Consider the following 22018-nt stretch of genomic DNA (forward strand, 5'->3'; position numbering starts at 1 on the left):
CAGCAGCCTAATGCACAGTATCTAATCATTTGAAACAACCCATATGTTTATCAACAGAATGCCTAAGCACATTGTGAAACAGTCACACAATAAAATGTTACTCATTAACTTAAAATAAACAAGTTAGTGATAGAATAGTACGGACGTGTTACAAAAATATTATGTTAAGATATGAGTCAGACACTCTAGAAAAGGGGTCCCCAAACCCTAGGCCATGGACCCGTACCATTCCATGGCCTGTTAGGAACTGGACCACATAGCAGGAGGTGAGCAGCGGGAAGTGAGCTAATCTTCATCTGTATTTACAGCCGCTCCCCATCGCTCACATTCCCACCTGAGCTCCACCTCCTGTCAGATCAGCAGCAGCGCTAGATTCTCATAGGAGCGCAAACCCTATTATGAGCTGTACATTCGAGGGATCTAGGTTGTGACCTCCTTATGAGAACTTAATGCCTGATGATCCGTCACTGTCTCCCATCACCCCCAGATGCGACCATCTCAGGCGTCCCCAAACTTTTTACACAGGGGGCCAGTTCACTGTCCCTCAGACCGTTGGAGGGCCGCCACATCCTGTGCTCCTCTCACTGACCACCAATGAAGGAGGTGCCCCTTCCTGAAGTGCGGCAGGGGGCCGGATAAATGGCCTCAGGGGGCCGCATGCGGCCTGCGGGGCTGTAGTTTGGGGACGCCTGATTTCAAGAAAATAAGCTCAGGGCTCCCACTGATCCTACATTACGGTAATTTGTATAATTATTTCATTACATATTACAAAGTAGTAATAATAATAGAAATAAAGTACACAATAAATGTAATGTATTTGAATCAAAAAGTTTGTGGACTGCCACTCTAAATACACATAATTGATAGAAAACTCATGACAAACAAGTCTCATGCATGGTAACAGACATCAAAATACTGGTTGTCTCCGAGTGCTGGGGTAGATGGCAGTATTACTGAGAAGGTGAATAGGAAAATTTCTGGCTTGATGTAGATGTTCTATATTTTGGTGTAGTTTAATTCATACTCGTCTGTATTTGTCAGAATTCATCTTATTGTATACCAAAATGAAAGGATAAGTTTACAAGAACCAAGTCTCATCAGAGACATGAATGAGAGAGAAGATTAAATGAGAGAAATCAATATTCAAAAACATACTAGCTTGGATTTCTTTTTTTAATTTATGAAACATGTCAATTCTCAGATTGAGAAATCTTATTGAATCTCAAACAGGATGAATAAAAAAACCCATCCTAACTCACATCACACTATTGAGTGGAATACCAGAGACAAAGAGAAAATCACAAAAGCTTAAAAAAGAAAAAGAAAAAAAAAAAAAGACTTTGCTTAAAAGGTGTTACAATTAGATTCAGAGCTGATTTCTTATTTGCAAAGTTTGAAACCAAGAGGCAATGATAAAATGTCTGTCAAAAATATCTAACAGAAAATAACTTTCAATCTAAACCTGTAGTATGTCCAATTTCACTATCTTTAAATACTCTGCTGAAATGAAAGTATTTAAGTTAATTACATGTAACTGCAAAAAAAAAAAAAATCATCATTAAAGGAATTTCTAAGAGATAGTATATTTAATGAATGAAGAAAATAAGGAAGAACAAAGAAGCCAGAAAACAGAACAGAGATTAAGCAGAAACAAAACGAGTAGGGAAACTGGATAAAAAAAATTTCAAGCATTTTTCTTTTTCATTTTAAATAAGACATATTTTAAAGAGAAAACATGTACCTGTTTACATTTTTATGGTTTAACACAAAATTTTATACAAACAATTTAAAAAATTTAAATGATATTCCTTTTAGAAATGTTATTTTTGTTTTCTATTCATATATATGTGAAAGCAGATGATACGGTGGCAGGTTGGAAAGACCAAACATCACTTAAAATAATAGCACTCAGATATGTTAATTCTCAATATTCTTTCCACAGAAATGAAAGAAAAGGCTTATATGCAAAGAATACTTGGAACAATGATAGAGTTAAAAATTAAAGCATTTTAAACTGCACGCCTCACCCCTATTACATAAGTAGAGTACAGCCAATTGGCATTTCAACTGAAGCTGAAATTTTCTAACAAATTCAGTTCATTGGGATATGAAATATATTTAGTTTCACACAATAATATTATTTTTCCAAGAGAAATGTAATGTGTTGTTTCACTTACACTCAACCATTCAAAACAGCTTATCATATGACCATTTTTGGTTTTTATTTAACTGGAACATATTTTTAGGAGCTAACACAATAAAAAATAGTTTAGTTTTAGCTTGATAACCATGATAATGCCCATAATGCTGTAATTTCTAACTTAGCTTATATTTCAATAAATATTATCAGAAACACAAACACATATATTATTTAGGACATTAAAATAATGTAGTTTTTTGGTTTTTAGAGCTCCTAAGAAAGCCAAATTGTGATTGCTACGGAACACATTGGCAACACAGAAGCATATTTTGGGGAATTATGCAATGATTTCATTCCTACCAATCATTTAACAGGAAATAAGGTAGTCATTTTAAGTTAGCATATCGAGTAATAAATTTAAATCATGTTAGTTGTTATTCAACAATTATAGCACAAGGTGCTACTTTTGCAAGATTCACAGAGCATCACCCTCAGTTACTTTCATCCTTGACACTGGTCACTATGTTCCTCACATTTTTATCCCCAAACAAGTGATTTCCAGTTCTTTCTTGTTCTCTAATGCAAAAATTGGTTTTCCCTTCTTTCTCCCATGCTCATTTTTTAAAACTTTTTTTGCACCTTCACAATTCTTTCCATATGCCCTATGATTCTGTGTTTGTAAACAAACACCTTTATATTCACAAGGCCTTCACAAAACACGACTCATCTATTTTTTTACAACAATGCAATGTTTTCCATTCCGGTTACATATTAGAATCACCTAATGGATAGTCCTCAATCACAGAAACCCTAATTTATTGGAATTTGGAAGTGGGACATCTGGGGAGTAAGAATTTTTAAAGAAATTCTTGATGATTCTTTGGAAGTCAGGGCACTATATCCTGGCTCTTCTCACAGGACATAACCTCCTTCTATAACTTCTAGTCTCACGAAGACTCATTCGCACTTTGAGACCCATGTCACCCACTTAGGAAACTTCCAGTCACTTCTTATTTATTGTCTTCTCTCAATGTCCTGGTCAACCTCTGTCATTCTCTATAATTTTGAGCTATTTCTTACCGCCTCATTTCACTACAAGTTTTGTCATTATACAAGGGATTTCAAGGTTGAGGAGCAAGACACACACAGTGTAAAACTGCTCTCATAAAATTCACCATGCCTTGCACATTGCTGAATCCAATGGCCAGTTTCAGACATCATTTTGTTTAACCCAGCAGCATCATTTGATATAGTCACTCCTGGGTGATACTCATTTTCCTTTGGCTTCCAGAACACCGTTCACCTGCTAGTCTTCCTTTCACTTTGGTCTATGTCTGTTTCCTTTGTTGTCTTTTCTTTATCTCTTGACTTCATAATGTTGAATGTTCCAGGGCTTAGTACCTGGTTCTTCATTCTGCTCTGGATCTTCCCTTAGCCTTTATTATTCATTAAGGAATAAATGTCTATTCATTCTTTGATGATTTTATATGCATATGACTTTAATTCTGACAACTCCTAAATTAATGTCTGCCTTTCAGACCTCCCTCAAAGCTTCTATTTGTATCCAAATGCTGAGTTGACATCTGTATGTGCCTACATGATGGGCCATAAAACTAAGCATGTCTAAACTGAATGCCTGAACTCTCCCCAATGAAATATGCTCCTCCCACAGCCTTCCTCATTTCTTCTGACAGCAAATTCATCCTTCAAGAGCCTCACATCAAAAATCTTTCTTTTCCTCTTTTTACCTCTCACCTGACATCAACTCTTTGACTTAACCACCTCTTGCTGTCTTACTTGCCACCACACTGGTCTAAGGTATTATCATTTCTTGCTTGTGTTACTTCAACATCCTCCTAATTATTTCTGCTGCTCTTTCCTCGTTATCCTGAAGTCTCTCTACATTACTGCCACAGAGATTCTAAATATAAGTCAGAACACATCACTTGCAGTGGTTTTTTTCCATTTTGCTAAAAATAAAAACCAAATCCGTTGTAGTAAGTTACAAAATCTGCCTCCCCATCTGCTCTCTGACTTCCTAAGCAACTACCTTCTCCCAACTTTAGTTTCTCAGCTACACTGGCCTCTTCTTTAAATTTGGCAGGCATGCCCTGTCTTGGTAATTTCACCTGGGATGTTTCCTGTGCATAGGATAGTCTTTTGTCTGAAGTCGGCTTAGCTAATTTCCATATCTCCTTCAAGTCTGCTCATATAAACTCCTATGAAATTACTTTTTCATCATGTATTATTTATGTGACCTGATTAAATTTAGAGGAAGTGAGAATGTGTTACCATTAGAGCAAAGTTACTAGTAATCCAAGACGCACAGTAATAATTTCAATATTACCTACAGTTACCAGGAAAGAAGTATCCATTAAAGGCAAAGCTTTAGAAGACCAAATGATGGTTTCCATAGCACAGAGTGAGAGGTGTAAGAAATTCATGTATTACAGAAGTGAACTGGATACACTGAAGTTGATAACCAGAGAGTTTATAAAAAGAAATAATTGGCTCTTAAATGTAAATTCTTGACTCAAGGGCAGGTCAGAAATTCAGAATACTGCTATGACAGCCCTAAAAGAATCTCTTGTTTGTAGGCAGAAAGTTGATGTAGGTAAAAATCAGACACAGGATTTGACTCATCAGACTGCAGAATTAGAATAAAGATTAAAATCAAGCCTGGAAAGGTCTTACAAATTAAATTTGGGGCACTTTCTGAGGAAAAAAATTGAATCTTTAGAATCAGAATGGCACATCTACAAAAAAATTTATACAGTTATAAGTGATTCACCAATCAAACCAAACTTTTTATAAGAAATGCTGGGGTTAGTCAGGCTTTAAATGCTGATGACATAAATCACTCTAAATATTTTAAGTAGAATGTAATTTGATGGAGAGAATTTTACATAGATAAAGTGCTGAAATGGTTGGAGGAGTGAGTTCTGTTGAGGTCTTCCAGAAATTTCTCCCAGAATTAACTTTCCAAGAAACTGACTACCAATACAGAAGTCACAGAACATCACTCTTAATGACTGACTTCTGGGAAATTAGAAATCTTCTGAGCATAACTAGTGACAAGCCAACATTCAGTTAAATATCCTAGTTACACAGCACATGACAATAAAAAAAATAAGTTCTTTTATCAAGATGTAGGCTTAACTGCTATGCCAAACCACAAAATGAACTGAAAAAGTGAGAGATTATTTTCTTTTTTCATGGAACAACATGAGCCAAGCAATCGTAGGCTGATATGGAAGCTCTTTAGTGTTTGGGTAATGGAAACCAGGCCACTTCTACCACGTTCTTTGTTGAAGAGGCAATTCTTCAATCTCATGAACTGAGATCAACACTTTAGCTCCCACCCTCACATTCACCTGCTGGCCAGTGGCAAGGAGAGAAGGGAATGCCTCTTCCCTTTAACTGCACAACTTACAGATCGCGTGTAATACTTGTTCACATTCTATTGGCCAAAATTTATTCACATGTTCCACACTGGTGATAACAAAGTCTGGGAATATACAGTCTTTACTCTGTTTAGCTATGTGTCTATCTAAGTATTGAGAGTTTTATTACTATAAGAAGCAGAAGAGAATGGCTGGTGAATAGCAAATGGCAGACTACCTCATCTCCAATCTTGGGTGATTTGGTAAAATAATGACACCTTGTTTAGGCAGCAGTACTTATTTTTATATAGCAATTTGTGTAATAATCAGACCACAGTAAAGCTATATGAAAGAATGAATTTTAAATAAAAACTTAATTGGTTACCTTAACCTTAACAACAAAAGAGAATTTTTAAAATAATACTATGCTACTATGAGCTAATATTACAGTATAATAATATGCAATATGATTGATAATGTAATATTATTACTATTTTCTACTAAAGCATTCTATTAATACATAATGACATCATGCATTTTTAAATTGATGCACTGGGCAAATAATGTGGGAGAAGCTGCTGTGTCAATATTTATAAGACTGTTCACTACGTTTTGTTACATTCAAAACCAATTTTAATTATATTAAAAATATTAGGTAGTATTTCCAGCAGTATTTGCTACGTAAGCCATACAGAACTTTGTACAATTTCTGTTCTGTAACATCTGAAATTGGAAGGAAGAGGGTAGGTAAAATATAGTTACACTACCAATAGAGGTACTTGGGGATGAGAGTGAAGAGGGATGGGTAGGCATCCAGCTGCCATAATGAAGAAATTTTAATTCTTGGGACAAATGTACAAAAAAAGGGAATCTCTCATATTTAAAGGAGAGAGGCTGTGGAGCTATTTAGGTTATTTGCTATTAGAACCATGAACAGAAGACAAGCACTTTTTAAATATCCCTAGGTAGCAGAAAAGAAACAGAGCTTTCAGACCTTAAAAGGCTCAGTTCATCCCTGGCCATTCAGAGATCTGAAGTCTCATAAATCCAAGTGCTGACCAAATATATACACCACCATCTCCCATGGAGAACCGAAAATATAGCCCCCACTTATATACTGCTAGTAATGTGTTCCTGAAAGTCAGATGTCCTGCTCATATAAATGAAATGCTATATCCTAGAGGCAATTTCCCATTATAATTATAGTAATTATTTTATTTTTATCTTTTTAAACTTCCCATTATATAAATGAGGATAATTATAATGTATTACATATCTACCATTATTCTCATCTAAGTTCTTAAAATGCACATGAAATTCAGTGAAACGAATAAAGCTGTAATGTTTATCATGGTATTTGCAGGGCCATAAACAGTGATGTCTATCATGTGATGAGCTGGTTTTTTGGGTCTTCACTGCTGTCTTCTTTAGACTAATATTACATGTTTATATAAACAAACTTGGTAGTGAATCCCTCAGTTAGATTTTTCCAAGAGTTCTTTATTTTTCTCGTCTACTTCACCAAAGCCAGCTCTTCTTGGTTGAAATCCTTTATTCTTTTACCTTCCCCTACATTGTGATATGTTTTTTTCGCTTGCTTTGCTTTCCTCTCCACAATTTTCTCCAATGCTTTCTCAACTTCTAGGGCCGTTTATAGTTCTAATTAGACAAAACTATGACTATACAGGAAAAACAATGGTGAAATTTATTTGGAAGAACTGTGCAATAAAGTATTGCCCCACGGTGTATCTGATGCTATTTTTCTCCTACTTCCAGCAACACCCATGATGAGCCTCCTCCATTTCTACTTCACAAAATCTTCAAAATGTCTTTGTCTACCAGTTTGGAATGGAACCTGTATTTAGAATGGAACTTGTGATTTTTCTTGCACAACATACTGTATGAACACTAGCCTAGTGAGTTTGGGGTGATGTCAATATGTATTTCCAATATAGATATTAGTCAAAAACCAAAAACAAAAGCAAAAAAAAGGCATTCTGTGAAGTTTGGGTATTAAAAACCAAGAAGCTTTTATTGGGAAGACATTAATTTGGAAAATATTCCATGGGGTATGCCAATAATTTAAAAAATGAACTTCTTTTCTCTTTCCCACACACATTATATCCAGCCAACTCATCAATTTCTCTGAATCTCAGTCATATTTTATAAGGTTTTCTAGGTTCAAAACTATAATCTCTTCTTTGTCTCCTTCAACCATCAGTGGCCATCGTGTCAATTCTATCTCTGGATCTTTATTGTGACTGCTCTCTCTTCTCCATTTCTTATTATGAATAATCAATTAAAGCATCACATTTAGCAATTAGACATTTTAGGGATTTTTTGAAAGCTATTTGTTTACTCTGAAAAGAACAGGGAGGCAAAGGAGATCTGAACCTTTGCTTTGAGTAGTGAATACAACATGAGGAAAAAAGAAGAGCAAATATAAAATATGCTTTTAAGAAATGTTAATGTGTATATAGTTTAATTCCATAGTCTCCTTAGCAGGAATAAAGGGAGGCAAAAAAAAAAAAAAAAAAAAAAAGTAACACCAAACACCAACCATATGCCATGCATTGTTCAAGAAGTGCTATATTTTACTATCAGATTTATTTTTCAAATCATTCAGCAGTAGATTCCAATAATCCCAATTTTACAGAAAATAAAGATAGGAATTAGAGAGATTAAGTAGACTACCTGACATCACACAGTTAGTAAGCAGTATCAAGATCCAAGTTTATGTCTTTAAATCTCAGAACGTAACACATGTACTCTGCACTAAACAGCATGTATAGGTTTCACTAAATTACTGAGCCATACACAACCAGCCAGATATTCCTAACTCAGGACTCTGACTGAGTTGCTGCACCAGCATTCTCTTCACTAAGTACTAGTTTTAAAGCACTGCTAAGTATTGCAGGGAAATGAGTGACCTGAAGGATGAGCTAATCTATTCAGTCCTCATTGTTTTACATACATTTTAAAAAGAAATTTAATTATGTTACATCCAAAAATAGATATATTAAATAACTCCTATTTGGAAGTAGCTAGGGTGATTAAGTTCTCACACTCACACACACACTCTCACACACACACACACACACCCCAACACACATGACTTGACTCCTGCCCTGATTGTATATGCATAGGGTTTATTAAGAAAATGACCATGGTTGAATTTGCATATGGACATTTAAAAGATGAAGGTTGGTTGTCTTTTTCTTACTAAAATTCATTAATTATTTTTATCCTTCATCATTTAGCAATTAACAAAACTGCCATCAAAATAAGCTCTTAAATATGACTCATAGGGACTTAATAATAATTTAATATTACTTTTGCTAATAAAGCCCCAGGTCTATTTTGATTAATTAGAATCACTGATTCCAGATTCTGCTCAATTGCATCTTCCTAAATATATACATATTTCCCTCTTGCCTTTTCTGTTTTAAGCTATCCTTGATGGAGTTGTCAGCCTACACACATGAATAGAGATGAAAAGTCTGTGTAAACTAGAGTCATTTCGAAAAGTTTAATGGATGTTCTTACTGTTGGTGAAACATAGGCCATTTATCCTGGTTTGTTCTGTGCAAATTCTAAGTGTTTTTTCAGTAATTAGAAATTAAGAATCATTAGACATTCCAAAGATACATGTACATACACTACTCATGAGACATCAAAAATAAATGACAGGTTTTAAGATTGAATGGTTATAATGTAATATAAAATAAGGATATGCTTCTGATATCTGCAAGAAATAAAATTTTGCCAAAACAAATGAAAGAAACATGTTCTTAATAAAATGCAAATAAATGAGGTTTTCTGTCAAATGTTTACATCAACTACAGAATACAAGTAAAAATATAAAAAAATATAGGATAATGTAAAATGAGATTATTTTTATTGAAAAATAGCTACCACATGCCAGATGTTAAATAAATTCCCTGGGAAGTTCTCTCTTATAATTCTTAAGAGCCTTGGAGCCTATGAAACACATGGAAATTATCTCTGCTTTATAGATGAGGAAACTGTCTCAGATAAATTGTATAAACATAGCTAATAAGAGGAGAGTCTGATATTAATACCTAATTCACTAAAATATGAATATGGTGTCTATGCTTTCACATTTGACACTGAGGTGCCGTTTTTTGTTTTTCTTCTTTTTTTGAGATGGAGTTAGTTGCACTCTGTGGCCCAGGCTGCTGTACAATGGCAAGAACGTAGCTCACTGCAACCTCTGCCTCCCAGGTTCAAGCAATTCTCCCTGTCTCAGCCTCCCAAGTAGCTGGGATTACAGGTGCCTGCCACTACACTCAGCTACTTTTTGTATTTTTAGTAGAGACTGGGTTTCGCCATATTGGCCAGGCTGGTCTTGAACTCCTGACCTCAGGTGATCTGCCCACCTCAGCCTCCCCAAGTGCTGCGATTACAGGCATGATTTTGTATTAAGCTGGTAAAATTTCGGTAGACTTAATTATATTATTAAAATTAATTTCATTTTAAAAAATGTGACTTAGAAAATGTAAAAGTAAATATGTGACTTACATTTGTGACTCTATTGGAAATTAATGGTATTCCTTAACTTGCTTGTACCAACTTCCATGAATATAAACATTCTGGTTTTTTATTTGTACAAGATACCACTATTTGCACCTCTAGCTGTACCCTCCCCTCCATATAGATACAGACAGATGTTAGATATAGATATAGGTATACATATACATATACATATAGACGTTAGATATAGATATAGGTATACATATACATATACATATACATAGATATAGATGTACCTCACCAAGAAAGATGTTCTACAATTTCATATAGATATAAATGATAAATACAGACATGCATAGATATAGATATAAATATATCTCACCAAGAAAGATGTCCTGTAACTTCTCTATTAACAGTTGGTCTCATGGAGTGCCAATTCTGGGAGCCATTTCTGGAAGAACTCATTAGAGCTCATTTATCCAACCATTTCAACAATTTACACATATAAAATTCTCTCCATCGAACTGCACTCTGCTTAAAATATTTAGAGTAGCTTATATTGTCTACGTTCCAACCCTGACTAACCCCAGTATGTATGTGTGTGTGTGTGTGTGTGTGTGTAATACATTTATATATAGATACATTTATGTATCTATATATATACATTTTTCACACACACATATTAATATGTATTTTTAGGGAAGGGCATATATATATATATATATATATATATATATATGCTCACAATGAAGTTAAGGTGTTTCAGGATCATTTCACAGCTTGAGTCTAAATGAAGTTTAGCATTTCACTTTTACCAAAAAATGGGTAAGGCACAATTAAAGGTACATCAAGTAGTTTATAGGAAACGGAACTCTACATGCATTTATTTGTCATCTGTGTCACTTGAATGTAAACATTAAGGCTGAGATAACTATACATATATGACTTTATCTCATCTCAATTTTTGAAATGCTCCTAACCATAGAAATAGTCGTTCAGTTGTTTTTCTTGGAGCCTTTCTACTGAAAACATTCCCACAAATTATCATACTCTATATGAACGTACTTTTTTATTTTAATGTAATCAATTATATTAATGTTTAATACAATTAACCTTTTATATTAACTTTTATATTCTTTTATTAAATTCTTTCTTGTTTATTCTTTGTTTTCTAAGACCATTTAATAACCTTTCAATGTAGGTTCATTCTGAGAAAAAAATTAAACTAATACTCAAGGTGGTCCACAATTTGGCTCTGTTTCCTTTGTAATATCTCAGACAGCTAAACAAGGTGCCCACCTCAGCCAAATTATCACCCACAGCCCACCCTGCAGTCTGCATGATACCATCCCTGTTCCTTCTTATGCCTTTTAGCCTGCCTACAACACTCTCAGCAGCATATCCTTCATCTGGTCCTCCAGTGCTCAGATTCCACCGGCCCTGTCTCACATACTGAAGGGATCTTTCCCTCCTATGAGCTGTTTAAGTGTGGTTCTAAATTCTCAGGCATCTTATAAATACACTTCAAATTAGATATCCCCAGCTGAATGTTTTCTTTAGTTTTCTCTACAACCTCATAAAAGTTTTTTTATTGCTTCCTTTTCTCCATATTTCTTTTTATTTGTTCATACTTGTACATGTCAAGGAATTCTTTTTTTATTTTTAATTTTTATAGATACACAATTAATATACATACTTAGGGGCATATGTGATATTTTAATAGAAGCATGCCATATGTAATGATCAAATCTGGGTAATTAGAATAACCATCACCTCAAACACTTGGCATTTTTTTAAATGTTGGGAACATTCCAAATCCATTCCTCTAGTTATCTGAAAATATACATGAATTATTATTAATTATAGTCATCCTACTTGCAGCATTGACGGAACTAAATGTTATTATGTTAAGTGAAATAAGCCAGGCACAGAGACAAACAGCACCTGTTCTCACTCATATGTGAGAACTAAAAAAATTGATTCCACAAAGGTCGAGAGTAGAATGGTAGTTACCAGAGGCTGGAAAGTGTAGTGGGGAGGGAGGGGTAAAGGGAGGTTGGTTAATGACTACAAAAATTTAGTTATACAGAATGAATACAATTTAGTGTTCAGTACTGCATAATGTTTAAATATTTCTCCTGGCATTTAGTTACCTCCTACTCAATATTAAAGTTATTCCGGGCACTTTTTTTCCTACCCACTTACCATCTTGTATTATTTTTAGGAATAATTTTTTAAGAACATTAAAAAAATATATTCATTAAAAACTTTAATACAACCCCTCAAATATTCTGATATTCAAAGAGCTCTGGCATGATTCATGTGCGCCCTTAATTTGATAATTAACATATAATCAACACTATTTTGTATATACTTTAAAATTTTCCAGTTGCATGTTTTCTAAAAAATGACCTCATTCAGTATTTTACTAGCTTAAGGTCTTAAAATCCCCAAGAAGATTGGTTTGTTTCTCTTGTATCCTATTCAGTAGTTGCTTATTAAATTTTAAAGTGGTTTAATGTTCTTTTAGAAAAAAAAAATTGCTCCCTTGAGCCTGGCATGGCAGCTCCTGCCTGTAATTCCTAGACTTTGGGAGGCTGAGACAGGTATATCACTTTGAGCTCAAGAGTTTGAGATCAGCCCGGCCAATATGACAAAACCTGTCGCTCCAAAAAAAGAGAGAAAGAAAGAAAACTTTTGCTCCCTCTCCAATTGGATCCTAGAAGATTATTTTTTATTATGATCAAATAATTATTCTACAAAGGATCAGGACTTACATAAACCTGTATCTGCCACCAAACATCCCACACAGAATGAAAAGGAAAGATTTTCCTGGAGAAGTACAGTAGTCCTGGGCATGTGAATCATCTTTGCATTAAATCCACCTACGTATATTTCCTTTTCACTACAGTCTTAAAATGTTTATGTGCTTTCCTAGACACTACTCCATGTAGAGTTAGAAGCCCATCAGGCAAAGAGCATGTTTAACTAATTGTCAACTGGGAAAATTTTATCTAGAAACTTCCTTGTAACCAACTGAAAATACTCTGAAATAAAGGGGAAAGGCAGAAACGGCAACATTGCCCATTCCGCCTACTATGTTACGAGCCAGAGCAAACAAATAGTTTGCATTTAACAAAGCATTTTCAAATTGATCAATTATAATAAACATAATTTAAATATTAATGAAACTACACTTTTGTTTTCCACAAAAGTGGAAAACTCATGATTTAAAAAATTAATATCTGCTGGGCATGGTGGCTCATGCCTATAATTCTAGCCCTTTGGGAGGCCAAGGCAGGTGGATCTCTTGAGTCCAGCAGTTTGAGACCAACACAGGCAACATAGTGAGACCCCATCTCTGCAAAAAAAAAAACAAAAAACAAAAACTAGCCGGGTGTGGTGGAGCATGCCTGTGGCCCCAGCTATTCAGAAGGCTGAGGTAGGAGGATCAATTGAGCCCGGGAGGAAGAGGGTGCAGTGAGCTCAGACTGCACCAGTGCACTCCAGTCTGGGTGACAGAGCTAGACTCTATCTCAAAAAAAAAGGAAAGAAAAATATCTGCCATATCAATGGCTAACAAAATTTACTCCTTTGTCATATTAATAATATTTACTGCATTTATTTTAATCTCAGACCTTTAATATTATATTGGTTAATGGTGCTTGCCAATTCCACTTACAACATTGTCTCTGTATAAATTATATTGAACGTCTGCTAACTCAACATTTGAATAAAATTCTTTCGATAAATTATCAAAAGTTATTTAAGGTTAAAAGGATAGGGACACATTCAATCATCTACTCTGTTTCAGTATCGAATTGGCATGCCCACGGGTCCATGAAGAAGGTGGCAAATATAACACAAAAATGTCAAATTAAAATTGAATAACTCTGTCCTCAATTTACTTATGTTTTATTAGAAGTGAATAGATGTTTGTTTAGGATTAACTTCTGAAGGAGACTGTAAACAAAGGAGTCTTCTCTTACTTTAATGATCTAAGAGGAAGCTGACTAAACAGAGAAGCCGGGAACTGATAAACAGACGAAAGATTGGGGAAAATGTGAAAGACATTTTTACGACTAAAGGCTTGAGAAATTTTTTTTAAGTTTAAAAAGATCTTACATTTTCTTTACAAAAGCAATATATTACTAGGTGTTTATGCTATTTTTTTTTTGCATTATCTTTCTTCCTTTCGCCTTTCACCTTGTAAAAATACCAAGAACACACAGATCAGAATGTACCTGTTGGAAGAGGCGATGCTAGTTCTTCTTGCACGGATTCATGGAGTAACAGACAATTCCTTGTAAGTACAATGTCATCAAGTGCAATGTCACCACGCTGACCTTTTCCAACTCTACCTTCAAATTTGAGTTGGAAGTCTTCATCGCCAAACAGCGACAATTCTTCCCTCCGCCAGAAATTGCCTTGTTCTACAGTGAGGTTGAGCAGAACCTTCGTTTGGTTTGTGACTGACACCTGCGTTAAGGTGAGCGCCCCAATGCCATTTCCATACATGTGATAATGAAAAATAATCTGTAATCAAGAATAGGAATATTACATACATTAGTATAATTAATGTGATTTTATTTTCAATTCTATCATATTGCCCTCTTCTTTATTAACAAATTTCTGGAGGAAAATTACACCTGTTTATTCTCTTGCTCTGTGTGCACTTTAACAGTGAATGAAGTCAGACCAGCCTTGAATCATATGTTGCAATGTAGGGGAGACAGTAGAGTAAGAATCAAATAAAAATTTAGTAGGAAAAAAGGGCTGAGTTTACTTTCTTTCTGTGACTTCTAAAAGCAAGATTCCTCCATAAACTCTAAGAGCCCTTTGTCAAAGAAATACAAGATCATTAAATAGCAATGCAATATATAGACTTTTCATGATTAAGAAATAACAGGAGTAAAAGATTTTTTTTAATCTCATGAAACTTAAAAAATCATTTTATTTTCTTCTTTTGCTTATTCCATTAACATTCTTGTACTTGAAACACTTTTTCAGTTCTGTAAGATTCTCCAGGCTCTATTTAAATACAGCAAAACCACCAGAACAGTGATTATCCAAATTTTACTTGAAATGCTACAAATGGGGCTTTGCAGAACAGCCTGGAGAGCTTTTCTCTGAGTAAAAAATTTTAAAAAGTATTTTCAGGGATTAATATTTCAATATTGCAAAGATGGAATTTACCAGATTTTTAGTGATTGTTACACAGTGGAAAAAGTCAGGAAAAATTCTGGGAAAATAACAGGACAGATTAGGAGTAGTAGGAATTCAACACATTTAAAGCTTCTGTCTTGTCATTTGTGTGAATGAGGATAAACAGTGAACAAGAGTGATCTGCACACAGGAAAAAGACGTGTGAAATAGTAATGGTCATGTATATGATACTCTACAAGAGGAAAATGAACACCATTCAATAATATATGCAACACATGAATTCAGAAAAGATCAACTAAGAATAGATGAGCCATGCAGTGACTCTCCCCATCTTCCAGCTGATGAAATCTTCCAATATTATTCTGTGATCCCAAAATATTTGTTCTATTGACTAACTTTTCCAACATGAGCTCCATGACCATTATGAATTGTGCCGGTACTGGTGAAACTTAGGCGCCATGGCTCATTTGAGTGAGAAACAAAACAGCCAGGGCCCCCCAACCTCCTGGACAGCATGCACAGGCCCTGGGGGCTCCAGGGCCATCTGTGCGGCACACCCCTTGCAGTTACACAGAGGGTCTTCTACCTCCTTTTGCGTTTGTCTTATATGTGCAACAAATATGAGGTATAGGTTTTATGTCCCAGTAAATATATCTGTATCTTCTTCAGGTCATTTGCTGAATGATGCCATTAGGTTAACACGCAAACAGATGCACCAACACCCCTATTTCCAAAGGGACCACTGGTGACGACGAAGCCTAAACACAGGATAGTCAGAGTGAGTAAAAATCTGCTAAGCATTGGTCCGGCATGGTGGCTCATGCCTGTAATCTGAACACTTTGGGAGGCCAAGGCAAGCAGATCACCCAAGGTCAGGAGTTTGAGACCAGCCTGGCCAACTTGGTGAAATCCCATCTCTACTAAAACTACAGTAACAACAACAATAAATAGCTGAGTATGGTGGCGTGTGCCTGAAGTGCCAGATACTCAAGAGGCAAGAGAATCACTTGAACCTGGGAGACAGAAGTTGCAGTGAGCAGGTATCACACCACTGTAATCCAGCCTGGGCAAAAAAGTGAGATTCCATCTTAAAAAAAAAAAAATCATTATGGTCTGATGTCTTCTCTCATCAGCCTCTACATGCATCCTTCCCATACACCAACCCTCACAAAGAAAAAAAATTGATTATCACTGCTTAAAAGGTATTCCACAAGGTGAAAGGACAGAGGTGATTCTCATAAAAATCTGGGAGGTCAATCTGCTTACCTGATGAATATATTTTTAATACAAGAGACCCAATATTTCCCAGCAGAATCTTTCCTTACTGGTTCTTATTCAATCTATATCATAAATATTCATAAAGTGAATCATTCATCATTAATTTTTTGACATTTATTCTAGGAATACTTCATTATTCTCACACAGATGTTTAAAACATTGGGGACTCTAGTTCTGGCACCAGGGGAAAATAGCGATGGATTTAATCCTGAGTTACTACAGTATGAAAAGCATCCACTGGACATTTTCAGAAGTGTCTAAATAGAAAAGCTTGGAGGTTGACCTGGAATTTTCACATTTCATGTTTAATATTTAGATAGGTTTATAAGACTAAAACTAATCTGTGGTTTTCAGAGTATCTATAGATGCACAGTGCTAAATTTACAGATACACAGCTAACATACAGAAAATCTGGCGTGCTTGGGTTTTACTCCTGAGAAAGTACCGAGTACTGGAAGACAGCAAAAAACAGATAAAAACTATACTTGATAAAAACTCAATTATTGCCAACTTAATTAGGTTTTGTAGTTATATGAGACTGCTGCTTTTCCCAAAGAGCCATACCATCTTTTACCTTCTTTATACTTTTAATTCTCCACAGATTTCCTTTCATTCTAGACTGCTGACCAAGTTCTATCACTAAGCCCCTCATTGATCATGTCACTTCCCTTGCAGAAAATCTTCACTGTCTATGCGATAGATGAAATTGCTCTTTGAGAGTTAAACTATAAAATCAACTCACAATGAGACAGAAAAACTCTTAAGACAAAGTAAAATTTTAACATGTATTAATGCTATGCAGTGGTAAGGTGCTGAAGGCTGTTTGATATGTTTCTCTCCCACGGTTAGGGCTCTGTCATTTGTGGACACAGGCACAGAGAAGTATAAGTTGGGCCGGGCACAGTGTTTCCTGCCTGTAATACGAACACTTTGGGAGGCTGAGGTTGGTAGATCACCTGAGGTCAGGAGTTTGAAACCAGCCTGGGCAACCTGGTGAAACCCCATCTCTACTAAAAATATAAAAATTAACTGGGCGTGGTGGTGTGCGCCTAAAATCCCAGCTACTCAGAAGGCTGAGGCAGGAGAATCACTTGAACCTGGGAGGTGGAGGTTGCAGTGAGCCCTTATCACTGCACTTCAGCCTGGGCAACAGAGTGAGAGAAACAGAAAAAGAAAGAAGGAGCCAGGGTGGGTGGGGGGGTGGGGAACGAGGGAGAGAACAAGGGAGGGAAGGAGGGAGGAAGTTAAAGTTGGAGTCGGTGAAGGTTTAAATCACACAATTGTCTACCACCCTTATCTGATCAGCTACTAATTTTCTGGATGTAATTCTCTTGCCTTTCAGAGTTCAAACACTGGGGAACACCCTATCAGAATACATGTGTCCAGAAATCACAGAGACTACATTTCTTATTGTAAATACAAATAAATGACATATTTATTTCTGTATCTATCTCTTATAAGCAAGAGATCTCTGAGTGCTTGTGAATTGATCTCTAAACGCTTAATTTGTACTATATGGAAACCTAAATTTAGTTCCTAGCCTAGCTAACTAAAGTCTTTTATGAATATAAGCAAAAAAGCAAACAATAAACAAAGGAAAGTGGAAAACCCTGTAAATGTGTAGTTATATGAGGCTGCCGCTTTTCCCATAGAGCCATACAACTTTATTTATACTTTTAATTCTCCACAGATGTTTTCATGAAATTTTCACAGGCTAATGACGAAGTCATGTTTTCTTCTTGCCTAAAGAAATTATTCTACTTGCTTTAGATCGAAGTTCAAGGCCCTTTTTGTTTTTCATTAAAGACCTCGCCTACATTTTTTTGTGGCTCTACCTCTAATATTCATTCTTAGAAACAGTTAATTATATATTGTTGTTTAATTCTGTTTCTGTTTGTAAAATTTCTATAGTTTTATTAAGTATTAAACTTCTGAAGAGAAAACAACTGAGTTTAATTCTGTTTCTGTTTGTAAAATTTCTATAGTTTTATTAAGTATTAAACTTCTGAAGAGAAAACAACTGATATCTTACTTCTGTATTTGTCAAGGTGTATTCACGGTTATGGTTAACAAGCATGGAATGTTCCAATGGTTTCCAATGGTTCTATATCCATGGAATTTATACATAGGAGAAATTCTTCTTCCAGCAGTTACAGCAATCCTTTCCTTTCATTCTGAACTTTGTCTTTTCCCTCCCTCACAAATTCAAAGTTGAATACATTCAAACTCATCTTTTCCCTGGCCCCAGCCATTCTATTTTCTGTATGTAAATTTATCAACAGTTGCTCACAATAATTCTGTATTTGTTTGGCTGATGGGTTTGATTTCCCCCATACCTTGCAGTTTTTGCTTCTCTTACGTATAACGGGGCTTGAAATTCTGGCTGCTTTCATGGGCTGCTGGGAGAATAAACTCTGTATAAAGATGTAATGACCAGACGAATTTCCCAAAGTGTGATCTGCTGCTGGCTCTGTGCCTGCTACGGGGATGCCGCTAGCCTTCAGATTCCAGTAAAAGTCCCCATCTTTCTCCTGCTCCCAGGAACAAAGATCAAATTCGAAATCACAGCGCCCACTGGAGGTATCTGGAAAATATTTCCAAATAAATGATACAGAAAATGGAAGTTTGCTGACTTTAAAACATACAAGTCAAAATTGCAGTACTCTTGCTGTTTCATGTAATATTTGAAACCTTGTAATGCTATCCTGATAGCAACATAGAAAGAGACTATTTTGGTTTGCTACACACACAGCTATTTCCATGGGTTATGTAAGTTCATTTCCCTACAAATCTGATCCCAGTTTCAGAGTTGATAAACTATTTCAGCATTTCACACATTTCCTCCTCTAAACAGCTATTTAGTCAATGTAATTTATTTCTTCTGACTTCTCATCTATGCTTCTCAGGTCTTGGTGAGAAATTTATGAAGTTTATTATTCTGCAATGCATTTTAGGTTGGAGAATGTTGCCCTGAGCAAAAGTTATCATTAATCATAGTATTATTTAGAACAGCTCTATGTTTTAGAGATGAGAAAATTATGAAACAGAAAAATGAGGTAAAAGCTGTAATAATTTGAATTAACTTAATGTTGTAAGTTAAAGAAATTAAATATGTTAAGTTGTATTAAATAACAAACTATCTCCCAGGTGTTTTTTGAAGTATTTTATTACTGTCATTGCTTAAGTTGTTATATCTTCTCATTTTCTAGATAGTAGTGATTACACAGCCATCTTTTTATCATGCTTCAGGTAAGTTATAAAGCTGAAAATGGCAGTGAAGATGTTATAAAACTGAGCTCTGTAGTATGAAGCTGTCACACCGTATAAATCTGTCTATTTAGGACTTTTGATATATTTCATTTTTAAATCAATATTCATGATTCTGCATAAAACCAATGAGGGAGGCCAGGCAAAGTGGCTCATGCCTGTAATCCTAGCACTTGTGGGAGGCCAAGGCAGGTGGATTACCTGCTGTTCAGGAGTTTGAGACCAGCCTGGCCAACATGATGAAACCCCACCTCTACTAAAAATAAAAAAGTAGCTGGGGGTGGTGGCAGGCATCTGTGATACCAGCCTCTCAGGGAAGCTGAGGCAGGAGAATCACTTGAGCCGGCTGGTGGAGGTTGCAGTGAGTCAAGATTGAGCCATTGCATTCCAGCCTGGGTGACAGGGTGAGACTCCGTCTCAAAAACAAAACAAAACAAAAAATGAGTAATATAATCATAAGTAACAAAAGGTACTGTTTACAATCCTTTAATAACAATTCTTTATGAAGTTTTTTGAAGATTATAACTGAAATAAACATCTGTAAAAATCATAAGTGAGATAGTGCCCAAAAATTAAAAATACTCGAAAAGAACTTATGGTAGCATACTGATAACCCTTCAGATAAATGTTTCTCTCTTAGAGAAACCTCATTTGAACAATTGCTCAAATTTTTTAAGGCAAATGAGGGTACAATGACTCTGTCATCAAAATACTCAGGGACTTGCTCTCCAATGCACAAGCCAAAGAAAGGCAGATAATCCCACAGATGCTATGGTAATTCCTGGACAAAGCATCTACTCTATTTTATTATATATGACTCTTTAAGAAAGTCCAAGTTCTGTTGTGCTTGGCATCAAATCAGTGAGGTTTTTGTTTGTTCCTGTATGGATACATACATAAAGTTATCCTAAGTCAGAGATAAAATTGTCTAAATATGCAAAATAAACACTGTATTCTTTGTAGTTTATAAGGTGGAGAATATGAAAGCATATGAGACTGGGTACAGAGGTTTCCTCCTGTAATCCCAACATTTTAGGATGCCAAGGTGGGAGGATCACATGAGGCCAGGAGTTCAAGACCACCCTAGCCGACAAAGTGAGACTCTGTCTCTAAAAATAATTAAATTTTAAAAATTTAAAAGAAAAACATGCAAGTTTTGCCATTGTTTCCATGTCACTTGTGGATATGTAAGAAAATACTAAAATGTAAGCTAATTTTATTATACCTCTGAGTGAGGAACTTGTACAATAAAGAAAAGGAGCTGAAAATGATTACTTTAGCTTTTGAAAGAACTGAAAAAAAGATTACTTCAAGAAAACATCAATACTAATAATTTGTTTTCCTAAATTGTTTTAACAGTCAAGATAATACACATCTGTACTGTCTTCAAGGATACAGACAAATTTTCTGTCATAATTTATGTCATCAAGAGAATGCCTTTTTAAAATCGAATTGCTAATTAAGTGTTAAAATGTCATTGGTTATATATTTTGTAATTTATTTTTCCTAGAATACACTCTAATACTTATAACCTCTTGTAGTATTTCGGAATACTGAAGTTCTAAGTATCATTTCAAAGGACTGGGAAATAATAATGAAAACCAACTCAACATCTAGGTTAGAATATTAACAACTGCCTTGGTTAAGAACTATAAAATGAAGGAAATAATTCAGTTGCCTTGTGTTGGAAAATTTAGCAGCCTGTGAGCAACAGATTAGCATATAGAGCAGCATCTAGAGAGGCCATTCATATAAGAAAATTATGTGTGCTGCTGAAAAAGAGATTTAATATTTTTATTCGTGTAAACATTGCTACATCGATCTTTACGATGTAAATCATATTTTTCTTTTGATCTTTTCCCTTGTTTTGAAGCTATGTTTCCTTAGAAAGTTTACTTCTAATATGCCAGTGGGGAAAATAAAATAAGCAAACATAGGTTGTTTGAACTTCACATCACCATGATGAGGGGAAACAACTTATCATTTCATACCCTATTATTTCCCATAGGCACCAGGTAAGAAAAGCAGCAAATAGTTTTGGTAGCTGATGCCAATTCCTGGCATTTCATGGTGCAATTAATGCCAATGCCAGGCAGGTATGCCATCAGGAAGACAATGATCACCTTTGTCTATAGCTGTGTAATCAATCAAACTAGGTTCTACCTTTCTAAATGCTGTAATTTGTCCATTGATCTGTATCTCTATAGGTATAACATATGTCTCATTTGCAAAAGCATAATTTGAAAGAACATAATATAATTCCTTTTAAGGTCCTATCAACAAACTCAAA

At 35.3% G+C, this 22018-nt stretch overlaps 1 protein-coding gene across 1 annotated transcript in view; it reads right to left on the bottom strand.

Annotated features, from left to right (window-relative positions):
• MALRD1 (MAM and LDL receptor class A domain containing 1) overlaps nt 1-22018 on the bottom strand; it is a 594555-nt gene that overhangs the window by 298837 nt on the left and 273700 nt on the right. The window contains exons 25-26 of the mRNA XM_039478847.2: nt 18798-19045; nt 14262-14553 (exon numbers count right to left, since the gene is read on the bottom strand). Of these exons, the coding sequence (XP_039334781.2) occupies nt 14262-14553; nt 18798-19045 (540 nt within the window). The remainder of the gene's footprint in view (nt 1-14261; nt 14554-18797; nt 19046-22018) is intronic.

Source organism: Saimiri boliviensis, chromosome 8 (assembly GCF_048565385.1).
Source record: "Saimiri boliviensis isolate mSaiBol1 chromosome 8, mSaiBol1.pri, whole genome shotgun sequence".
NCBI lineage: Eukaryota > Metazoa > Chordata > Mammalia > Primates > Cebidae > Saimiri > Saimiri boliviensis.